Genomic DNA, 23,947 nt, shown 5'->3' on the forward strand with positions numbered 1-23,947 from the left:
TAATCGTCTGTGACATCAAGTTCCAAAAATTATATAATAATGAGTAATATTCAACCTCCAAGTTGGACACATGCAGATCGTCCGCTCGCGCTAATACTGCAAACCTCCAACACTGCTAATTATTAACCTCTAACCTCCATCACTGCTGACTACTGACACCCAATTTCGATCACTGCTGGCTGTTCACCTCCAAGTGCTAGTGCGACCATCCACAGAGTCTCTTACAAAGTGCTGCATAGCGCTGCCAACATCAAACACACAAACATGCTACTTACACTTTCTGCAGCTTGCAATTCAAATGTGCTATCTTGTTTGGCACGGCACAGCAGGAAAATCATTTACTAATGGCTGCATTAAACGTGGGTTCCATCTTGTTAGGTCACCAGTGTTGCCAACTGCCGGACATGAGACAATAGCAGGCGAAATCGAGAGACCTCTGTCGACTTGGACCGTGATTGAGGATGTTTTGTAGCTAGCAGTTACGGTTAGAAAGTACTGAGTGTTGAGATGTGCTCGTGACTGATGCGTTAACGACCAGTTTAGTCACGAACAATGAAAGCATACCTAACGGCCACAGTCATACTAAAGGACGTCATCTTGACATACCTTACATATGACACTCATGTGGAATAAGGGTAAGAAAAGCTATACAAATATTAGTAATGTATCGGATGCCTCTCATTTGTTGGGAGATATTACTGGTATGTTGCCTAGAAACTTCAAGCCAGAAGTGACGTAACAGTCCAACGCATATTATACTCACCAAATTATCAGAACGACTGAGTGAGAGCAATGTGGAACAAGTGTTGTAGCAGTTTTTTTGCGGTAATTTCATATAGGAAGTGGATAAAAGTAAGCGGATCTCTTGAATTCTGCTGCCTGAACCTAGTTCAATCACATCACATGACAACTTTCGACTGTACGACTGAAATTTAATCTACGTGTTGGACCGATGCAGTTCGTAAGTTTCATTTCAAGCTGTCCACAGACTGCACATGAGTCCACAGATATCGAGTTACTCTCAACTGCAACTACACGACAATGTCGCTTTCCTTCTCTAGAAGAGCTTCCTTTCAAAATTTATCAAGTTATTACGCAGGGGTTCCGAAAAGGTGACTTAGATGATACAGTGAAACGTTCAGTGTTCAGCGAGGAGAGCGTTTTGAAGAATCTTAAAGAACTATATAGGTAAACGTAAACATTGGTGCATCATTCATGAAATGATTCTCGTAGACAACTTTCAATCTAACTGGATGTACTTTTTTTTGTGGCGGTGTTCGTAGCGACAAGCAATTCGCTGTAGAACGGCTTACGAAGTCACCGCCACACTTTTAATAGCGGGCCGACCGGTCCGCTGGAACAGTGAACAGAAAGATGAAAGCCCAAACACTCATATTAAATAAAAGTCGGTACTTATCTTTATTAATGAAGATACAGTAACACAGTAGTGAACTCGGTGGGTACAGAAATCTGTCTAGTTCGAGTCGGAGCGGCTAGGTCAGCGTCGGCTGACGACAAACAACAACTCTGCTGCGATGAACACACAACTGACTAGCAAGTACACAATTCGGTGGCGAGTATACAACTGAGCGGCGAATACAGAACTGTCCTAGCGCTCGCGACTCCAGCGCTTAAGAAGCCAGAAGCCAGCGGTGGCGCGCGCAGACTTGCGGCGATTTGCTGTCTCGCTGGCGCTGCTTATGCGGACGGCGTCCGGACTTTGATGCTGCCAACCTTTTGGCAGCGGGCTCGGGTGGCATTACTGGCTAGGACATAACACTTTTAATGTAAATGTGTAAAAGCACTATTTGAAATTAAGCCTTGAGTCTAATATTTGGCGGTCTTTATGAGAAAAGACGCGATTTCTCCTAAGCTTTTTTTTACTAACTTTTACCAGTTATTTGCATTCTCTCTGTTGTTTTCATCATGACAGCAGTCTGGCAGACAGTAGCTCTTTAGTCATTCACACATATCCTTCATATAATTATGTATGATGAGATACTGTGAAAGACCATGGGACAGGTGTGAAACTGATGTTGTATAAATGAATTTGTATGCGATAAGCATATTAGTAACCGTAGGATTCAAAGTAGGGAAGAGTGAGATCTGTTGGAGCTCTCATCTGGGAATATAAGGTGGAGATATTTCGATAGTGATCAACGGGAGGGACGATGGTGCTTAAAAATTCCTCAAGGTCTAGAGTGTTTCGAGATTAGAAATTAGTGGGATGTGCTGATACATCTGCAGCAGTGGGTCAGGATTTTCAAGGAAGGAGAATACAGTACGGGCTGTTATTCAGGTTCGCGTGGGATATAGGGCAGTTGGATACGGAAAGAAAGAGGGAATGCTATAATGTTTGGGGAGAGGAGGTCCAAGCAGTATGTGCATTGCTCAGAACTGGACGAACGTTTTTATTCTCCATAGATAGCAGAGTGTTGGGCTTTCTTTTTGATGGCTAATACACTACAAGCCATTAAAATTGCTAAACCACGAAGATGACGCGCTACAGACGCGAAATTTAACCGACAGGAAGAAGATGCTGTGATATGCAAATGATTAGCTTTTCAGAGCATTCACACAAGGTTCGCGCCGGTGGCGACACCTACAACGTGCTTACATGAGGAAAGTTTCCAACCGATTTCTCATACACAAACAGCAGTTGACCGGCGTTGCCTGGTGAAACGTTGTTGTGATGCCTCGTGTAAGGAGGAGAAATGCGTACCATCACGTTTCCGACTTTGATAAAGGTCAGACTGTAGCCTATCACGATTGCGGTTTATCGTATCGCGACATTGCTGCTCGCGTTGGTCGAGATCCAATGACTGTTAGCAGAATATGGAATCGGTGGGTTCAGGTTGTAATACGGAACGACGTGCTGGATCCCAACGGCCTCGTATCACTAGCAGTCGAGGTGACAGGCACCTTATCCGCATGGTTGTAACGGATCGTGCAAACACGTCTCGATCCCTGAGTCAACAGATGGGGACGTTTGCAAGACAACAAACATCTGCACGAACAGTTCGACTACGTTTGTAGCAGCCTGGACTATCACTTCGGAGACCATGGCTGCGGTTACACTTGACGCTGCATCACAGACAGAAGCGCCTGCGATGGTGTACTCAACGACGAACCTGGGTACACGCAAGGCAAAACGTCATTTCCTCGAATGAATCCAGGTTCTGTTTACAGCAACATGATGGTCGGATCCGTGTTTGGCGACATCGCTGTGAACGCACCTCTTGTTCGCATTAATGACACTTTGAATGGTGGACGCTACATTTCAGATGTGTTACGACCTGTGGCTCCAATCTTCATTCGATCCCTGAGAAACCCTACATTTCAGCAGGATAATGCACGACCGCATGTTGGAGGGGCCTTTCTGGATACAGAAAATGTTCGACTGCTGCCCTGGCCAACACATTCTCCTGATCTCTCACTAATTGGAAACGTCTGGTCAATGGTGGCCGAGCAACTGGCTCGTCATAATACGCCAGCCACTACTCTTGATGAACTGTGGTATCGTGTTGAAGCTGCTTAGGCAGCTGTACCTGTACACGCCATCCAAGCTCTGTTTGACTCAATGCCCAGGCGTACCAAGGCCGTTATTACGGCCAGAGGTGGTTGTTCTGGGTACTGATTTCTCAGGACCTATCCACCCAAATTGCGTGAAAATGTGATCACTTGTCAGTTCTAGTGTAATACATTTGTCCAATGAATACCCGTTTATCATCTGCATTTTTTCTTGGAGTAGCAATTTTAATGGCCAGTAGTGTAGTTAGGGAATCAACGTTAATTTCTCATTCAACGAGCCAAGATGTACTTGAACGAAAGGCAAGAAAGTAGTAGAAAGATAATCTCTATGTATTATATTGATAATAACTGCTGTGTTGCTTAATGTTACATATGCCCATAACAATTAGATGCAATCAAGTCTATAAAACAAAAGTTTCTATTTTGAAAGAAGCTGCTGTGACCTTACTTATATCACCTGATTTTTATTTGCTATTCGTAATTTGTATAAGTGTATTGCTGTTTCTCAAAGATGATACTCTGAGCAGCTCAAAACTTTTGGGTCAAATTGAAACAGGTAGTAGGCGGTCCACAGTTGATTATACTGAGACAGAGAACCAATGATCGGAAATGCATATTTATTATGTTATAGGCATACACAGTGTACACCGCATTACTACAACGTAGCTCATAGTAATTGTTCAGAGTAAAGACCGCCAGTATCAGTGCATGTATCGCATTGACGCATGCAGTTCTTCTGTACTCTTGCAAAGACCCTGGTTGACTGTCATACAATGGAACAGGCAGTGGGTGACAAACAACATGCACCCCTGACAATCAAACATACATGCTCTACACAACTTAGCTCAGAGTACGTATGTTGTGTGACAACTGCATGCATCGCACCAGCGCATTAACCATTGCCACAGACACACTATTCTTGGTGTCAGTTGTCCATTGCCTCAGACACCTTGTGATGTGCCCATGGTGAGGTGTGTTACTGTCTAAAGTGCATCATGTGTAGCCAGAGATGGTACACTACTCGTCACATAAGTTAGCATAAATGCATTTAATGTATGTTGCGGCGGGATGTAGTGCCCGTAAAGCAGCACGAATCTACAGAGAACCCTTTTACAACAGGCGTCATTCTAACTAGAAAACGTTTACCACCGTGGATACCAGCTTACGACAGATGGAATCTTTCATGCCACATGAGTTGGCCAAGGTTCCCGCCACAGACATATCCGAACGCGAGACATCGAGGAGATGGTGTTGGATATTGTGGCCGAATACTCAGCCATAACCACCCATCAACTTGCATGTGAAGCACACACTTCAGAGGATAAGGCGAGGAGAGAAATGGTGGAATCAGTATTACATCTCTATCATAAAGCCACAGCAACCATGTCTGGAGTGAGGTGAATCCTCACGCCATCTACATCAACGGCCACTAGTAATGATCCCCTGGCAGTGTATGGACGGACATTGTCCAAGATCACCTTTGCTGCCTCCTCGTTTGACTGGTTCACGTTACCTGATGTTCCTGCGAGATGTGCTGCAACAATTCTTAGACTGCAACCCTCGTTCTTTGCGAAAGACGGTACACCAGGTCAGTTTCATGTTAACGTCCAAGAGCATCTGAACAACACATGCCCTCGTTCTTGAATTGGAAGGGGAGGTCCTGTCACATGGCCAGCGTGATCACTGGATCTCACATCTCAGGAGTTTTTGCTCTAGCGTTAGGCCAAGAAGTTGATGTATGAAACCCCTGTAGATATGGACGAAGACGTGTTTGCTAGGGTCCAAGCTGCCTGATACAACAGACACAAGGGAGCTTTACGACAGTGTGGTAAAACTCCATGGCCAAGCATGCGTTATTTTGGACAATTAATAGGAGATACATTGTTGTTATGCAGTGTATGCTGTGTATATCCATAAATCAACAAATACGTATTTCCGATCAACGGCTTCCTATCTGAATATAATCTGTTGTGGACCCACCATCACCCCAGTTTGATCTACAAGCACTGGGCCTACTTACAGTACACCACTAATTGTCTTGCAACTTCACAATGAACACAGTTACTTACCCTGGAGCTAACAGCGCGTTTCAAGATTTGAATCTAGGTATTCATTTGTAGAAAGGGTTCAAAATGTGTTCCTAATTCACTGTTGAATTCCCAGTTTCTGGCTTTAGATTGGATGTGTGGTTGTTGAAAATCTTCCCACTAGAATATATAGCTCTGTTGTCAACTCTAGACAAATGGTTCAAATGGCTCTGAGCACTATGGGACTCAACTGCTGAGGTCATTAGTCCCCTAGAACTTAGAACTAGTTAAACCTAACTAACCTAAGGACATCACATACATCCATGCCCGAGGCAGGATTCGAACCTGCGACCGCAGCGGTCTCGCGGTTCCAGACTGCAGCGCCAGAACCGCGCGGCTACTTCGGCCGGCAACTCTAGACAAGCAGGTAAAGTCTACACATACAAGATGTAACCGATACATGTGGAGATATTTCTATATGTGTTACATTAATATGTACACACGTCAGTATATTGGTTGCTTTAGCTCTGCGTCGAACAGTCTTCCCACAAACACGTGCCAAACTATACGACCTGATGTTTTCTGCTTGCTCATATTGCATCATTACGTGGACTACACCTTTCACTGTAGACTAATCGTATTGCGTGCACATGTTCACATATCTTCAAGACTTGACAAGCTGCCCATGGGAAAATAAGCATTAATAGTTTGAACTTTCCACATGTATTTGGAGGTACTAAGCAACCCAAAAACGCCATACTTATAATGGCTATAATTATTAGTCTGCAAATGATGTAAATACTGATGTTATGTTGTTCAGTACACCATCATGTCACCAATATCAATATCTGCGCTTTTGCCCGGTAAACCATGTATGGTTCATAGTATTTTCTTATTTAGTGAGCCGGACGAGATAGTTGTAGGTTGTTTGACAGGCTTGCGATGGTAGCTTTCCTTGTAGTTTTCCCAATAATTAATATCTGATTTTCTACTGCTTTGGTGGACAAGTGTTTTCTTTATTGATTTTTTCTTCTGGGGAGTTGAATAAAAACATGAGAGACACACATTCGCTTCAGTTTCAGACTTTTATTTTTGGCGAAAAAGTAAAAAAGACGTATAAAAAATGTCAGCGAGAGTCGATGAGCAAGTAGGTCAGTCTGATGGAGATGCTCGAGGAACTTTGGCTGTTCAGGCGGTGGATGCGATGTCCTCCTGGCGGCGATGCACGACGAACGTCTCGTCGAAGTGCGCGTTGGGTACGTCGAGCTCGAACTCGACGACGCGCCTGTCGAACGGGAATCCGGCGGGGTGGTTGTCGCCGCGCTCCAGGATGGGGTGCTTCTCCTCCGAGACGGCGGGGGTGACGATGGCGAAGACGCTGAGTGGCAGACCGCTGCGGGTACCGCGGGGCAGCGCCAGGCGGTTGGGGAAGCCGAAGTGCGAGCGGAACTCGTCCAGGAAGAACTTGCTCTCGCCCTTGAGGGCGGCAACGGTCGTGTGGAACAGGTCAGAGTGCCTCGGTGGCTCCTTGCCGTACAGCAGGAAGTCGCTGCAGCTGCGCTTGATGTCGTTCTCACCAACGGCCACTGCAAATGACGAAGCATCGGGTCAGCACGAATTACCTGCGCCTTCTTGTAAGGGATTCAAGAGCGCTGTGTATAAATCTTAATATTCACTGTGTTAGCTGCACTCGTCAGGAAAATGGCCATGAACAGCCATCGCGGCAGTGCGTAAAGTAGAACAGATCGGGCTTTTGCTATTCTTTCTAGTTCAGGTACAAAATCAGGAATAATTGAACCGTTCGATAACGATATGCCCACTCACAACCAAACTGTCACCCTCCAACCTAAACTAGACCTCCAGCTACATTCTGTCACAACAATCTACATTCCAAAAAATAACGTGGATGCAGACGACATTGTGAGTGTTCCTTTATCCATCTGTTTTCACCCTCTAATGTTACATGCCACATTATCATTACATTATGCGACAAAGCTAGTAGATTCACAACTGTGGCAGCCAAGTACTCTGGGTGCATCTACTCACAGAGGTGCAGTGTGGGATGTAGTTGTCGTATGGAAGCGAAACTTAGTAGATGCTCTAAGGCATTAATGCAGATCAGATTTACACTGGAAAAGAATAGTTCCAAAATTGGCCACCAGATGCAAATCTGGCGCTGTGAATCCAAGAAATGTGTATAGAAATATTTCCAAATGTAACGGATTAGGAACTAGACATGGCAGAGGAGGTAAAAAAAGTGAGAAAGGTGTACTGTTGATTTTACTATTAACTGCCGTTTACATAGTTTGTTGAATATGAACATCAGAGACGTCGAAGAAACGCTGCACAGCGCTAGATTTGCACTTGGTGACAGAAACTGGAACTATTTTCCCAGCGTAAATGGGTTCTACGTTAACACACTACAATGTGCACCAAGTTTCGCTGCAATACGATATATAGAGCCCACACTGGACCTTCGTCAAAAGCTGCACTTTCATTATAACCATCTGGTACCTAGTGCCGGATAAGAGGAAGTTTTAAGTAATTGCAATATATCTAATGTTTGTTCGGCTGAGGATTTCGATCACTCTCGTTTAACGGTAAAGGAAGAAATTGCAGATGAAGGATATCACAACGCAACTGGAGGCAGTGGACCACTGAAGAAACGAAGCCAGACCTAGAATTCAGTACTGCAAGTGTTCATGAGCCACGCCGACTTTTCGCTTGCCCCCTCCCAAAGTTGTCATACTTTAAATAAGGAAACGGTGAGCTTAAAAATCTTTGATCAATCTTCTCCTGTCCACAGGTAAAAAATGTTCCTCAGCAGGAACAGCGAGAGGAGAAGCAAAACCGAGAGGAAGAGAGAAAAAAGGAAATACTGCGTTCTAGAAGGGTGAAATCTTCATTCAGCAAAAACAGAATCGCTCACACCTGCTCACAGAACTGATTCCACACAAAACTGCATTTTCGCAGTCTGTGGATGCGACTTTGTTGATGATTAGTCATAGAGTAATAATTGTGAAGAAAGGAGGCATGAGGATTGTACAGGTTAGAAGGTGTACTGTTTCAATTATCACTACTAAAGAATAACACTGGTGAACTCTTTGTAGCCAAATGTTTCGTACCCACGCGTCTAGAAAATATCTACCTTAAGAGCAAATATGGATTTATTTTTACAGTGAATACTATGTAGGAGCTTAAATGACTAATTGGTGTATAACTAAGTTATAATAAAAGGTTAGATTTCTTTCTTTAATTAAGTGCTATAGTTTGTGATCTTCTATATAATGCTACTAGTATTCAAGGAAACCTAGACTTTGTAATCTTGTTGGCTTCTAATTGGAAGCATAGATCAATATTTTTCTGATCGGTCTTTAGAGAAAGACTCCTGGTTCAGATAGGCAAGTATCCTTGAAGGAAGAGACTGTGGTCATGTTAAAGAAACTATCCTAGAAATAACCTCAATTAATTATACATAAGGGAAGCACAGTTCGAAAGAGAATGAGACAGTGTTGTAGCATGTGTCCGTTGCTATTCGGTCTGTAGATTGACCAAGTAATACTGGAAACCCAGGACAAATCTGGATACGGAATTTAAGTTCAAGCAGGATGTACTAAATCCTTTAAACTGTCGTGAAGACATTGCAGTTCTGTCAGAGACACAAAGAACTGGCAATAATTGTTGAATGGGAAGGAGTGTGCTGAAAAGAGGTATAGGAACTAAATCCTAAATTTGTACAGCTAAAATGAAAGTATTTGATAAAAACAATGTATAGCTGTAATCTGCGGTGTTATCGGTTTCATATTGGATTATTAGCCATTGGGTAAAACCGGTGACTGCCTTAGTATAACAGATATAACTCGAATACATTCTAGAATTGTTATTAAGCTGACTGCAGCTACTATCCTCCTAGATTTTAATTACTTTCAGGAATAACGGTATGGATATCAAAGTATTGATTTAAGTGTATGAAATATAAGTCATCGAAAATAGTTCTTTCTTGTCTGAAGCCGGCCATTGTGGCCGAGCGGTTCTAGGCGCTTAAGTTCGGAACCGCGCTGCTGCTACGGTCGCAGGTTCGAATCCTGCCTCGGGCATGGATGTGTGTGATGTCCTTAGGATAGTTAGGTTTAAGTAGTTTAGGGGACTGATGACCTCAGATGTTAAGTCACATAGTGCTCAGAGCCATTTGAACCATTTGAACCTTGTCGAAAAGTGGCAGTTGACCCTAAATAACGGAAAGTGTGTGGTCATCCACATGAGTGCTAAAAGGAACTCGTTAAACTTTGGTTACACGATAAATCAGCCTAATCTGAAAGCCGTAAATTCGACTAAATACCTAGGTATTACAATTACGAACAACTAAAATTAGAAGGAACACACAGAATATGTTGTGGGAAAGGCTAAGCAAAGGCTGCGTTTTATTGGCAGGACACTTAGATAATGTAACAGACCTACTAAGGAGACTGCCTACACTACGCTTGTCCGTCCTCTTTTACAATACTGCTACGCGGTGTGGGATCGTTTTCAGGTAGGAGTAAATCGAGAAAGTTCAAAGAAAGGAAGCACGTTTTGTATTATCGCCAAATATGGGAGAGAATGTCAAAGAAATGATACAGGATTTGGGCTGGAAATCATTAAAAGAGAGGTATTTTTCGTTGCGATGGAATCCTCTCACGAAATTCCACCAACTTTCACCTCCGAATGCGAAAATATTTTGTTGACACCGACCTACATAGGGAGGAACGATCACCACGATAAAATAAGGGAAATCAGAGCTGGTATGGAAAAACATAGGTGTTCATTATTTCTGCGCGCTGTACGAGATTGGAATAATAGAGAATTGTGAAGGTGGTTCGATGAACCCTCTGCCAGGCACTCAAATGTGATTTGCAGTGTATCCGTGTAGATGTCGATGTCTTTATCTTTCGTGCTTCTGCTTGAAATTTAAAAAAAAAATTGGTAATTTGGGGTAAGGTCTTATGGAACCAAACTGCTGAGGTCATCGGTCCCTAAGCCTACACATTGCTTAATCTAACATAAACTGACTTACGCTAAGGACGACACACACACCCACACCGAGGGAGGACTCGAACCTCCGACGGGGGAAGCCGCACGGACCGTGACAAGACGCCTAAGACCGCGCGGCTAAACCGCGCGGCTTCTTGAAATTAGTAGAGATTTTGTTTCAGGTAAGAAGTATTCGGATCGGCACTTACGCTTATGGTTGAAGATGTCCAGCAGAACGTAGTACTGCTTCCTCTCCTCGAGGCTGAGTTCGCGGCCGAGGACGTCGTATTTGGGACCAATGAAGACACGGACGACGGTGTCGACTTCCTTGTCGCTCTTAACCTTGAGATGATAGAAGAACGGCTTGTGGTTGAGGCGGCCCTGGCGTGCCAGGAAGTTCACCTTCTTGTACTCTTCGGGGTCAGAAAGTGGCAGTGCGTTGTTAATTTCAAAGTCGATGGTGTCGAAGTAGGTAACGAGTTTGTCGAAGACGACATCTTCAACAGTGACACCTGGCAGCAACAGCTGAAATTAAATAGACGGTTTACCTCGTGACAGACGCAACACTCTTCGAGAAAGTATACATCTAAGATTTTGATACTGAGTCTTTCTCTCCATCTGTATACTTACCTCCTCGTGAGTGTAAGGCTTCAGAAGGTTCTTGTAGTGGTAGAAGATGGAAAGAACGCGTTTCGCGATCCTGTAGAAGAGTGGGTCCCTCAGCTGGGTTTCTGGTAGTTCAAGGACGCTAACAGGAACCTAAAAAAAGAGTACGTTATGCATTCTCGCATCCAAATAAGACCAGTGTAACTTCAGAGAGGCAGACATCATGCGGACATACTCCGTATCGGTGGACAGGGTCGACAATGTGGCCGAAGAGGGAGATGAGGTTCCTGAAGAATGCGCCGTAGAACTGCCTGTTGATGGACTCGTAGTTGCCCTCGACGATGTTTCCGAGGATGTTGGTGAGGTCCTTCTCTCTCACATTGTGCCTCTCGAAGTCGTACTGTTGTGTTGGAAACGTAAGCATTACTGATGGACGCATTCTGTACGAAATCATATTAGAGACAAATTTGCGAGAACACACTTACGCCTGCCAGGTAGCCGTAGTCGATTCCGTCACGGATCCTCCTCTCGTAGTTCCTGATCTGTTCCACGTATAGGATGTCGACGTCGTGGGGGAAGACGCCCTCTGGGCGAGCTGGGGCCTCGAGTCCGTTCTGCAGCCTCAGCTCAGGGTAGTAGCCGACCTGCAAGCATGGCAGAGAGTTTAGTGTCGCCGTTGAACGGTGAGGCCATGTCTTTGCAACAAAGTAAAGCTGGTGCAGGAATTGAACGTACCAGCACTGGGTGTCTGTAGTCGATGGCCTTGACATCAGGCAAGTGGTTGGACAGCCTCTCCAGGTGGTAGCGAGCCAGAAGCTGCTGCAGGACGAAGAAGAAGCTCTCGCCGCGGTGCTTGTACTCTGGAAGGCTGTAGTTGGCGGGGTTCAGCCAGAAGGGGTACTTGTAGTTCAGGTAGGCGTAGAAAGAGTTGAGGCCGACGTCTTCGGTAAAGTAGGAAACCAGCTGCTCGGGGTTGCTCGGCACTGGGTAGCCGCTGTGGTTGGCGTGCAATATATAAGGAGCCTCCTTAGAGCTGACTTGACCTGCGGAAAGGAACAAGTGAAGGTGTTAAATGTTTAAGGGTTTGATTGTCAACTTACGTTCAGCTCATATACTTGTTTGTACAATCAATAGAAATACAACATCAATTTCATGTAAACGGCGACAATTATTGCAATCTATGACAAGTAACCCCTCAGTAAGTATTGTAGTATTCAACACAACTTTTATGTAACAGCGTAGCCATGTTGCTATACATAACAACGTCTGAGCCATTGTTGTAAATACTTTATATCAGTCACCCTGATGGAGGTCAGTTGCAACTCTGGTCAAAATGCTGATTTGCACAACAACGTGACGAAGTGATCACGTCTACGGTTAAGATTTATTCGAGATGACAATGGCCGCAGAAGCCTTCGCTCGCACGTAAGACAACAGTCATTTTTAGTGTTACCTACAGTTGTTGAGAAGGGAGAGACAGGGTTATTGCTGTCCCGGGGGTGTTTCGGTCTGAGAATTTAACCAGTTTTCGAGAAAACCAAGGAGATACTTGGAAAGAGAATAAAATTAGAGGGGAATAAATGAAAATTGTGAGGGTAGTTGTAGACATTTAAATTCTTTCAGATATGGTGCATGATTTAGAAGGGATAAAGTCTCGAAAAAAGCTGGAAAGTAAAACAGAGGCAGTGGAACGTGAGCGAATGAAAACAGGCGATGACGAGGGAATTATAATTGAGAAATGAGATACAAATAGTAGTACATGAGTTGTGCTATTTAGGTAGGTAAATAATTAATTGATGGACAGAACAGATTTTCATGCCCTCTCACTGACTACGTGCATCCTGTTAGTCCTGTATAAAAAATGAACTGGTTCTTTAAGTAGGTAACGTAATGTAGTTAAATTTTGTATTGGAATGCGTTTTTCTAGAGGCCATAATGTTCGAATTATTCAAGAAAAACGTACAAAGGCGACATTCAAACGCGATTTTCTGGAATAACTCGGAAACCATTCCCTGTAGCGGAAATATATGCCAGAACCAAAAGTAGCTACTTTACATTTCCTACAAAAAGATTCTGTACATATTTTTTCATAGGACTAATAATTTGCACATAGCCAGCGAGAGAATTTCAAAACAATTCTCATGGTACTTGAAAGCTCTGTGAGCTGCATAAAGCTCACATACACGGGCAACTGAATCACAGTATGTGCATATAACACAGACTAAAAACAGCCAGAAAACCATTTATGAAATAGATACATTTGCAAACATCGAATATACGGGTTTAGACGTTACAAAATCTTTTCTCAAGGTATTTCTCTGGAGTACAGTCTTGTTTGGAGGTGAACTGTGGAAGGTAAATAGTTAACAAGTGGGGAAAACTTTTAGAAACATGGTGGTTAGCGAGAATGATAAATAATACATGGATACATAGAATTGGGAAGAGAAATAAATTTGTTGTTGAATTTGAGTATAATAAGGGGTCGGTTGATAAAATTAGAGAAAAAGAACGGATCAGTTGATAGAACACGTTCTGGGTGACCTAAGAATAAGCAGTTCGGTAATGGAGAGAAGCTGATTTGGGGGGGGGAGGAGGGGTGGGGGAGGAGAGGCACGAGTAGTAGAGGAAAGCAGAGGCTTGACTGCCATAAGTAGCTTCTTACGGACACTGGTGTTTCACTAGTTACGCAGAGGTGAAGAGGCTTGCACTGGGTGTTCTAGCATGGAACCAGTTTATACCAGCACCGCCGCCGCAGCAACAAAAATAAGAACACGATAGTGCTGTCCGAACAGGTAAGTGCTCCGCAGACGTTCGTAAGTATATATGTACAATTATTACACGTGCGATGGAAGAATGAGAATCATCTGTCTTTGAGCCTCCAGCAGAAGCAGCTAACTTCAATAGTTTTAGAGAAAAAGAAATTTATAGCTGAACTGATGTTTTGCTTTGCACAGTAATGGTGGCTCTGTCAGTCACACATTCGCATAGTTTGCGTGCACACACCTCGCAGGCGGGCGTCATACGCCTTCTGGATGACCTCTGCGTTGACGAAGAGCTGCGGGTAGATCTCGTAGGGAGCTGGCAGCGTGACGTCCTTGGTATCCTCGCGATGCAGCACAGCGACCGTGAATGAGTAGGCGAACAGCGCCTCGTTCAGGTGCTCCCGGGCCCAAACGGCCGTCTGGAATCAAAAGCACACTCGCTGTCCAAACGGAATATTTCGAAGAAATGCAAACTTACTTTCCTAGGATGCAGACATAGATAAAGATGCAGCTGAAGGCAGCTGGCCCTCAGTGACTCCTTCACTATACTGGCGGCAGGGAAAGCCTGACAACACGAGGCAGCAACAAACAGTCTCAAGGCGTTCCAACTAAGATGCTGACACTGAAGTGACTACTTCAACATAGTCTGTTGTAAGCATCCACTATTACCTGCAGCCAATCCTGATCTCCAGGAGGCCCATAAAAGAAGACATTTGATCGAGAGTTGTCTCGTGATGGTGCTATAGGAATGAGGACGCATAGCGGAGACTGAGGAGTTACGACGATTTAAAAGCCTAGAGATGCTACAACTATGATGATGATGATGTTTGGTATGTGGGGCGCTCAACTGCGCGGTCGTCAGCTCCCGTACGAAGTCCCAATTTTCAAACAGTCCAAGTGTTTCACATTCCAATCTAACCACTGTTACGAATGATGATGATCATGAGCGTGATGGAATGATGAGGACAACAGAAACACCCAGTCCCTGGGCAGAGAAAATCCCCAACCAGGCCGGGAATCGAATCCATGACTCTGTGGTAGAAAAGCAGCAACGCTAGCCACTAGACCACGAGCTGCGGACTCAACTACTATGTTTACTTGTGCACGTGTCGGACATATTTCCCTAAAAATCGGAGGCATTTCAGTATATTACTTTAATTGCACAAGTACTTTTATACGAAAGATAAAACCAGGTCGAACCTGATGACAAACTCAGGCCTAAACCAATCATTTGGTGAGATTATGCAAAATAATTATGGCCCTCTCTGTGCATTATAATTCAGTGCTTACCTAGACTTATGTCTAGTGACCGGTTTATTAAGGATTACGATTGTGATGTTCGTCAGGCGTTGATGTTAACTAATAGCCGTGTTCCGATATTAAGAGCTGTTAATTATATATTGTACCGAGAAAAGGAAGCTTCAGCAAAATAAGGAACGAAACTGAAAGAGACGGATATATGGTAATAACAATGCTCACAAATGAGATTTTCGATGTCCTAACTCCAAAAAGTTAATCTTATTCTTCCTCCTAAACCGTGACAGTGGATATTTCGGTGACTGCGCATTCATTAACGATTTTGAGATTTGTGAAATTTACTTCGGATGAACGTCTCAGATATGTTGGCCACGTTACTAAAAGCGCTTTAGTTGGACAGCCAGATGAAAGCCATCATGCACGTTATGAAAAGAAACGTACGCCCAAAATTTCTTCCTAACTGTGAAATAATGTTATTCGGCGAAGGGTTTTATACTGGTGTTAGACAAATAACCTGGAGAAAAAATTTGCTCGGAAACAAAACGAAATGGTTGAAAGTATATTATTCTTTACAGTATATACACTATGTGGTCAAAACTTTTCGGACACATGGCTGAAAATGACTTACAAGTTCGTGGCGCCCTCTATCGGTAGCTCTGAAATTCAATTTGGTGTTGGCCCACCCATAGCCTTGGCAGTTTCCTCTCTCGCAGGCATACGTTCAATCAGGTGCTGGAAGGTTTCTTGGGGAATGGCAGCCCATTCTTCAAGGAGTGCTGTACTGAGGAGAGGTACCGAAGTTGGTCGGTGAGGCTCGGCGCGGAGTCGGCGTTCCAAAACATCCTAAAGGTGTTCTGTAGGATTCAGGTCAGGACTCTGTGCAGGCCAGTCCATCACAGGGATGTTATTGTCATGTAACCACTCCTCCAGAGGCCGTCTAGTATGAACAGGTGCTCGATCTTGTTCAAAGATGCAATCGCCATTCCCAAATTGCTCTTCAACAGTAGGAAGCAAGAAGGTGCTTAAAACATCAATGTAGGCCTGTGGTGTGAGAATTCCACAAGGGGTGCAAGCCCCCTCCATGAAAAACATGACCACACCGTAACACCACAGCCTCCGAATTTTACTGTTGGCACTACACACGCTGGCAGATGACGGTCACCGGACATTCGCAATACCCATGCCCTGCCATAGGATCACCACATTGTGTATCGTGATTCGTCACTTCACACAACGTTTTTCCACTGTGCAAACGTCCAATGTTTTCACTCCTTACACCCAGAGAGGCGTCGTTTGGCATTTACTGGCATGATGTGTGGCTTATGAGGACCCACTCGACCATGGAATCCAAGCTTTCTCACCTTCCGCCTAACTGTCATAGTACTTGCAGTGGATCCTGACGCAGTTTGGAATTCCTGTGTGATGGTCTGGATAGGTTACACATTACGACCCTCTTCAACTGCTGGCGGTCTCTGGCAGTCAACAGACGAGGTCGGCCTGTACGCTTTTGTGCTGTACGTGTCCCATGTAGTTCCCACTTCACTATCGCATCGGAAACAGTGAACCTATGGATGTTTAGGAGTGTGGAAATTTCGCGTACAGACGTATGACACAAGGGACACCCAATCACCTGACCACGTTCGAAGTCCATGAGTTCCGCGTAGCGCCCCATTCTGCTCTCTCACAATGTCTAATGACTACTAAGGTCGCTGATATGGAGTACCTGGCAGTAGATGGCAGTACAATCCACCTAATATGAAAAACATATATATATATATATATTTGATTAGCATTTTGTGTCGAAGTATACATACCTTGTAGAACGTTTCAAAGTCCTTGGCGAAGTAGAATAACTCGAACACTGACCGGGCCTGGTAGTAGTGAATCCGGTAGTAGACGGAGAACACTTCTCCTCTGGGCAGGAAGCCATAATTGACATAGTACTTCCAGAAAAGTTCGATCTTCTCCTTGTGCTGAAACGTTAACGACGGAAGATCGCTATAGTTCCCTCCTGATTCAAAACATCAGATCGTGAGTTCTAACGTTACATATTTATACCTCGTAGTTGTCGATGTGTTCAATAGGTTTGTAAGACTTCGCTATTTCCTGTTCTTCTTTAACGAGTGATGGTTGCTGTACGTGGTACAAGAGCCGTAAAAGCTTCACTTGTTTTTCCAGAAGTTCCTTACCAGCTGGAACAAAAAGAAAGAAAAAATATGTAGACTAACTCTCGTCCTGGTGGTGAGATGACATGAAAGTTTTTCAGTATATGATATTTTATTCTCTCTCGACAGTGGCGTATTGTACACGCACAACATTTGACGGTAGCACCTGTTTTAACTATAATTCATGTACCGTACGCAGTTTCTTACACCGAGGGAGGCGAAATAATGGGGCATCCTGTTCCCCAGTCCCCACTCCAGCAATCTGGATGTCAAGCCATCTGACCTGTAAGCGCGCACTTACATATTGTTTCGCGCCGTTTCGAATGTACTTCCCATAGACAGTTGCAGAACGACTTAGAGCTATAAAACAGTGTACCTCTTGTATGCTTATACATATTCCGCTTACAGGACTAAAAAAAATGTTCAAATATGTGTGAAATCATATGGGACTTAACTGCTAAGGTCATCAGTCCCTAAGCTTACACACTACTTAACCTAAATTATCCTAAGGCCAAACACACACACCCATGCCCGATGGAGGACTCGAACCTCCGCCGGGACCAGCCGCACAGTCCATGACTGCTGCGCCTTAGACCGCTTACAGGACTCACATAACAGTTTTGCTGTGTGCCATATTCACCGGTGTTTCAGTGACAGCTTTTTTTTTCTTCATAGACGTCAGTGATTATGACACTATTCACATATTACGTAATTTTCATCAAAATCTAGTCAGGCTACTGGGCATATTAAGAAATACAGAGAAATTAAGACAAAGCGAATGAGAGAATATAATGTTTTCTTTTTCTCGTTCTAGCTACCAGCTTTATTTTATAGCAATCATTTCGAAACCTTTGTGCCTTGATGTAGACAGATGTTACCGTCTTTATTTCTTCCATATATATGTTTTGGTTGGTGTTATTGTATACGATTTAAGGATTTTGTGCTTAAGTCTTCGTTATTTATTTCAGCGTATACTGAATATATTTTTAAAGCATTCTACCCAATCTCATAGATGCATTTAGCAACTAAGTAAAAACGTTCTTTTATACAGTTCATAACGAAAGCAGCAAAATTCCTACGAGAACTTCTATTTTCATCGACTGCTTCCTTCTACAGGCCTCAAATTACGATGAACACTATCCAGTAATGATGTACAGCATAACTTCGATTCATCTGTTATTTCATAGGACAAAAGGCATTTCACACCGGGATCGGTGAGTCAGTGGTCATCGTCAGTCTAGAAAATATACTGCAGGTTATGAAGTAGATACTTACGTTTACAAAGCAACGTGAACGTTACATCGCTAGCAGAACATGCATTAAGTGCGTGGTCACTGATTGGTCAAATAGGTTACTACAATGTGAAACGCTTTTGTGGATGCATCGTAAAAATTAAAGGGAGATAATCAGTCACTTAATCTCCACTGGCAATTTGCCATTTTTTTCTACACGTTAGGACAAGCCTTGCAAATGGTGCTGCATTGTTCACGAACGATGACTTCGATCCACTATTTCTGAATACCGTGAACTTCAATCATAATATTTATATCAACACTCACAGTGATCAAGTGTTGCCCCTCGCTCTACATCTTCATGATGACTATGCTGTGAACACTCGTGTTCCAAGATGACAACTGCCATGATCAGTGAGGGGGGAGGAGTGACACGCATTCATTCACGTTCTGAAAAGCATCGAGGCACCTTATCGCATCTCGACTGGAGCGTTAAATCATTTGATGTTAGTCCCACACGAAATGCCTGAGACTACTTGTTTCCAGAATGTTTATGTTTGGATTATCGCGAGAGGGTGTAGCAGTAATGTCGCACAGTATACGAGTCATGGGCGTTGTTAATTTCTCCACGATGAGATGTCGAACATACATGTACTCTGCAATCAATCTAATACGTATGCTACTTCTGCTACCACCATCATTTTTCCACCTTCCCTCTGCATGAACCCTAATTCCCCTGATTTTCTCGTCATTGTCACTTCATGAGAAACACGTGGAAGAATTAATACACTTGCTAAGAAACAATTGCCATTGCCACGGAAGAATTGACAGTTGTTATGGAAAACTTGACCCACGATAGTAAAGGAAAATGTAGAGGGCGGGATGCGTTAACCACAGCGCCAGATCATGCAGTAAAATGTTTGAGGAGAGTTGTCGTGGAATCGACTAGTTCGACATTCCGTATAACAAGACAACAAGCTAAAGACGAATGTTGACAATCAGGTGGACTGATAAGATAGGGAATGAGGAGGTTCTGCGCAGGATCGGAGAGATATAACTTCCGTGGTACTAGGAGCTGCAGCGGGTAAAACTTTAGAACAATACAGAGATCGGAATACATCCAGCATATAACTGAGGACGTACGTTGCAAGTGCTACTCTGAGATACAGAGATTGGCACACGAGAGGAATTCGTGACCGCGCGGTTTGAGGCGTCATGTCACGGACTGCGCCGACCCTCCCGCCGGAAGTTCGTGTCCTCCCTCGGGCATGGGTGTGTGTGTGTTGCTCTTAGCATAAGTTCGTTTAAGTAGTGTGTAAGTCTAGGGACCGATGACCTAAGCAGTTTGGTCCCTTAGTAATTCACACACAGCCGGCCAGGGTGGCCGAGCGGTTCTAGGCGCTACAGTCTGGAACCGAGCGACCGCTACGGTCTAGGGGACTAATTACCTCAGAAGTTAAGTCCCATAGTGCTCAGAGCCAAAAAAAAAAAAAAAAAATCACACACATTTGATCACTTGGAATTCGTGGCGGGCTGCATCAAACCTATCGCATTACTGATGACTCGGAAGAAAAAAACGGCAACGTGTCATCGAGACATCATTTGAATGCTTACGATTGTGGACTAGTTAGACAGTTCGAAGGCAGTCAACTTGTCACTACTGTGGCAACAGTAACGGGTATGTCCATAAGTGTCATCTCGCTAGTAAAAAGGGCCATTGAAGGTGTGAATGCTACACGTAAACATGTAGGAAGTCGCAGACTGACCACCACACAACAAGAGGATCGATACGTAGCGCTAGTGTCAGAGAGGAACAGCATCTGACTCCCAGGCAGATCAGTGCAGACTCTGCTACCGTCACCGGTACACGTGTCTCTGCGACGATTAAATCCGGCTTTTTTGTATACTCGGTAGCCTGTTAAATGCATCCCACTTGAACCAAGTCATCGTCGAGAAAGAGTTCATTGACGTAGGGAGCACGTAGGTTGGGGTCAGTAACAGTGCTCCACAGTGATGTTCTCAGAAGAATCTCGCCTCACTGTGGCAAGTGACTCTGGCCACCAGTTAGTGGGGAGGAGAGAGGGGAACGCATCACATACCACAGAATGTTCTTGGACGTCATCGGTGTGCCCTAGGCGCTAGGGTGTGGGGCGGCATTATGCAAAATGGCCGAACACCGCTGCATTTCTTTGCATAAGATACCGTTACGGCACAGCAGTGGGAGGCTATTCTAGACGATGTCCGTCTTCTTAGGGGTGGGGTAGGTCCCGCGTTTCTGTCTATGGACGACAACCCCCACCCGTACACGAGGTGTGAGGTGCGTTCGGACACATTGGAAAGCTGATATTGAATATAGGGATTGTACTGAATACTCATCAGACCTAGAAGCTATATAGAATACCCGGAGACCTCTTGACAGACGTATTTCTCAATGAACATTCTCTCCCCGAATGGTGCAAGGACTGGAACCGCCTTGAGAGACGACTGGGACATTATCTCTCAAGGAGTCCTCAACAATTTGGTAGCCAGTACGAATAACAGATGCAAAATGTGCATTAGTAGCCGATATCGAGCTGTATGTTGAGAGACTGACCAATATCAAACATGAACGTTACTTCTGCCTATAACCTGCTGTCTCGTATGGTGCGATCTGCACCATTTTTCGTTATACGTATGTCACTATACTTGTATTGCGGATATGTTGTGCTTCATGTTGTTCATCATTACCTTTGATTACTGCTGTCCAACAATGTCTGTTCCTTAGCAGGTATCAATTAGTGTATATTGCCTGACGTACAAAGTAAGCTTTTGGAACTTCTATAGTAAACCTCACCGTGATACACAACGCAGTGCTGGGCATGAAAGCTTGACATTTACCTTGACTGAGGTACCAGTACTTAAACTTGTATAGCGTTACAGTCATTAGCTACACTACTGGCCATTAAAATGGCTACACCATGAAGAAATGCAGATGATAAACGGGTATTCATTGGACAATTACATTATACTACAACTGACACGTGATTACATTTTCACGCAATTTGGGTGCATAGATCCTGAGAAATCAGTACCCAGAACAACCAGCTCTGGCCGATATAACGGCCTTGATACGCCTGGGCCTTGAGTCAAACAGAGCTTCGATGGCGTGTACAAGTACAGCTGCCCATGCAGCTTCAACACGATACCCCAGTTCATCAAGAGTAGTGACTGGCGTATTGTGACGAGCCAGTTGCTCAGCCACCATTGACCAGACGTTTTCAATTGGTGAGGGATCTGGAGAATGCGCTGGCTAGAGCAGCAGTCGAACATTTTCTGTATCCTGAAAGGCCCGAAAAGGACCTGCAATATACGATCGTGCATTATCGTGCTGAAATGTATGGTTACGCAGGGATCGAATGATGGGTAGAGCCACGGGTCGTAACGCATCTGAAATTTAACGTCCACCGTTCAAAGTGTCGTCAATGCGAACAAGAGGTGACCGAGACGTGTAACCAATGGCACCCCACGCCGGGTGATACGCCAGTATGGCGATGACGAATACACTTTTCCAATGTGTGTTCACCGCGATGTCGCCAAACACGGATTCGACCATCATGATGCTCTAACCAGAACCTGGATTCATCCGAAGAAACGACGTTTCGCCATTCGTGCACCCAGGTTCGTCATTGAGTACACCATCGCAGGCGCTCCTGACTGTGATGCAGCGTCAAGGGTAACCGCAGCCATGGACTCCGAGCTGATAGTCCATGAAGCTGCAAATGTCGTCGAACTGTTCGTGCAGATGTTTGTTGTCTTGAAAACGTCCCCATGTGTTGACTCAGGGATCGAGATGTGGCTGCACGATCAGTTACAGCCGTGCGGATAAGATGCCTGTCATCTCGACTGCTAGTGATACGAGGCCGTCGGGATCCAGCACGGCGTTCCGTATTACCCTCCTGAACCCACCGATTCCATATTCTGCTAACAGTCATTGGATCTCGACCAACGCGAGCAGCAATGTCGCGATACGATAAACCGCAATCGTGATAGGCTACATTCCGACCTTTATCAAAGTCGAAAACGTGATGGTACGCATTTCTCCTTCTTACACGAGTCATCACAACAACGTTTCACCAGGTAACGCCGGTCAACTGCTGTTTGTGTATGAGAAATCGGTTGGAAACTTTCCTCATGTCAGCACGTTGTAGGTGTCGCCACCGGCGCCAACCTTGTGTGAATGCTCTGATAAGCTAATCGATTGCATATTACAGCATCTTCTTCCTGTCGGTTAAATTTCGCGTCTGTAGCACGTCATCTTCGTGGTGTAGCAATTTTAATGGCCAATAGCGTAGTAGTTATACAGGACAATCCAACACTTCGGTAGATGCTAAGGAGAACGCGAAGTCGAGAGCGAATTGCAAAGCAACTGCACATGACGGAGATGCAAAATGTTCAAAATGCCCCGAAAGATCTCTCAGAGGAGTGTGGGGGGGGGGGGGGGGGGGGTTGGTAGAAGCAAACTCCGTCCATCGACTCCCAGCACTAGGGCGGCCGAGAGGTAGGAGGCGGTGGAGGGGAGCAGTCGGATCTACCCAGTCAGGCAGTGCTGGCACTAGACATGTGCCCAGTGGTTTGGCACGAAAATCACTTCGTGATGTCTAGAGCTACACGGGTGCTGTATTCTTGGATCGCCAGTTGTTGCGTCAGCCTGACACACACAGAATTAGCGAACCGAACTTGACCGATCTCTCACCGACTTCTGGCGGTCCAGTACTAGGGAGCCATGGTTCCAGTGACTGAGAACAAGCAGTAGTGGAATGAAGAGCGCCCGACTTACCCTCGCTGTGCGGTACAACCGCGGCGGCTGCAAGGGCTGTCAGCAGTGACAGGACGACTACGGTCGCAGTCCTCATGTTGCTCGCAGAGGAAGTACGGACTCTGCGCCGGTCGGAAGGCCTCTTATAGGGGCTGAGGTGGACGATAAGCCGGCATATCTGCGCTTGTGTCGGTCGAGGCAGCGACCCAGCGACCTGTCCACGGTAAAAATCCCGGAGTTGCAGCTTACGCAACAAACGACATCTGCATGTTCCCCGTCCGCCACTACTGTACGTAGTGGCACAGTAGTCACGGCACAGGACTAGCTTTCAAGAGGAATGCTGCTCAAATACCGGCCGGGCAATCCACCTTCCATGTCACAGACTGCATACAAGTCGAAGACTACACTGCATTTCACACTTAAGATACTCTTAGAGCTTTCATAGCACCAGTTTTAGACAGTTTCTCGGCGTCTTGTTGTAACCTTGCCTTCAGTTACACTATGACATTAAGACTCGTATGCTTCATGTCATGCAGGATCTACAAATTTTGCCTCTGGTTAT

General features: G+C 44.8%; 1 protein-coding gene across 1 annotated transcript; it reads right to left on the reverse strand.

Moving 5' to 3' along the window:
- Positions 1-6,629: 6,629 nt before the first annotated feature.
- LOC124777158 (hexamerin-like) lies at positions 6,630-23,562 on the reverse strand. Its single transcript, XM_047252459.1, has 10 exons — positions 23,407-23,562; positions 17,252-17,385; positions 17,008-17,166; positions 14,178-14,355; positions 11,910-12,217; positions 11,660-11,818; positions 11,410-11,574; positions 11,199-11,327; positions 10,778-11,093; positions 6,630-7,144 (listed from the first exon to the last, which is right to left on the reverse strand). The coding sequence occupies exons 1-10, from the start codon at positions 23,480-23,482 to the stop codon at positions 6,747-6,749; spliced, it is 2,022 nt and encodes a 673-aa protein (XP_047108415.1). The 5' UTR covers positions 23,483-23,562; the 3' UTR covers positions 6,630-6,746.
- Between the last annotated feature and the right edge of the window lie 385 nt (positions 23,563-23,947).

This window comes from Schistocerca piceifrons, chromosome 2, assembly GCF_021461385.2.
Source record: "Schistocerca piceifrons isolate TAMUIC-IGC-003096 chromosome 2, iqSchPice1.1, whole genome shotgun sequence".
NCBI lineage: Eukaryota > Metazoa > Arthropoda > Insecta > Orthoptera > Acrididae > Schistocerca > Schistocerca piceifrons.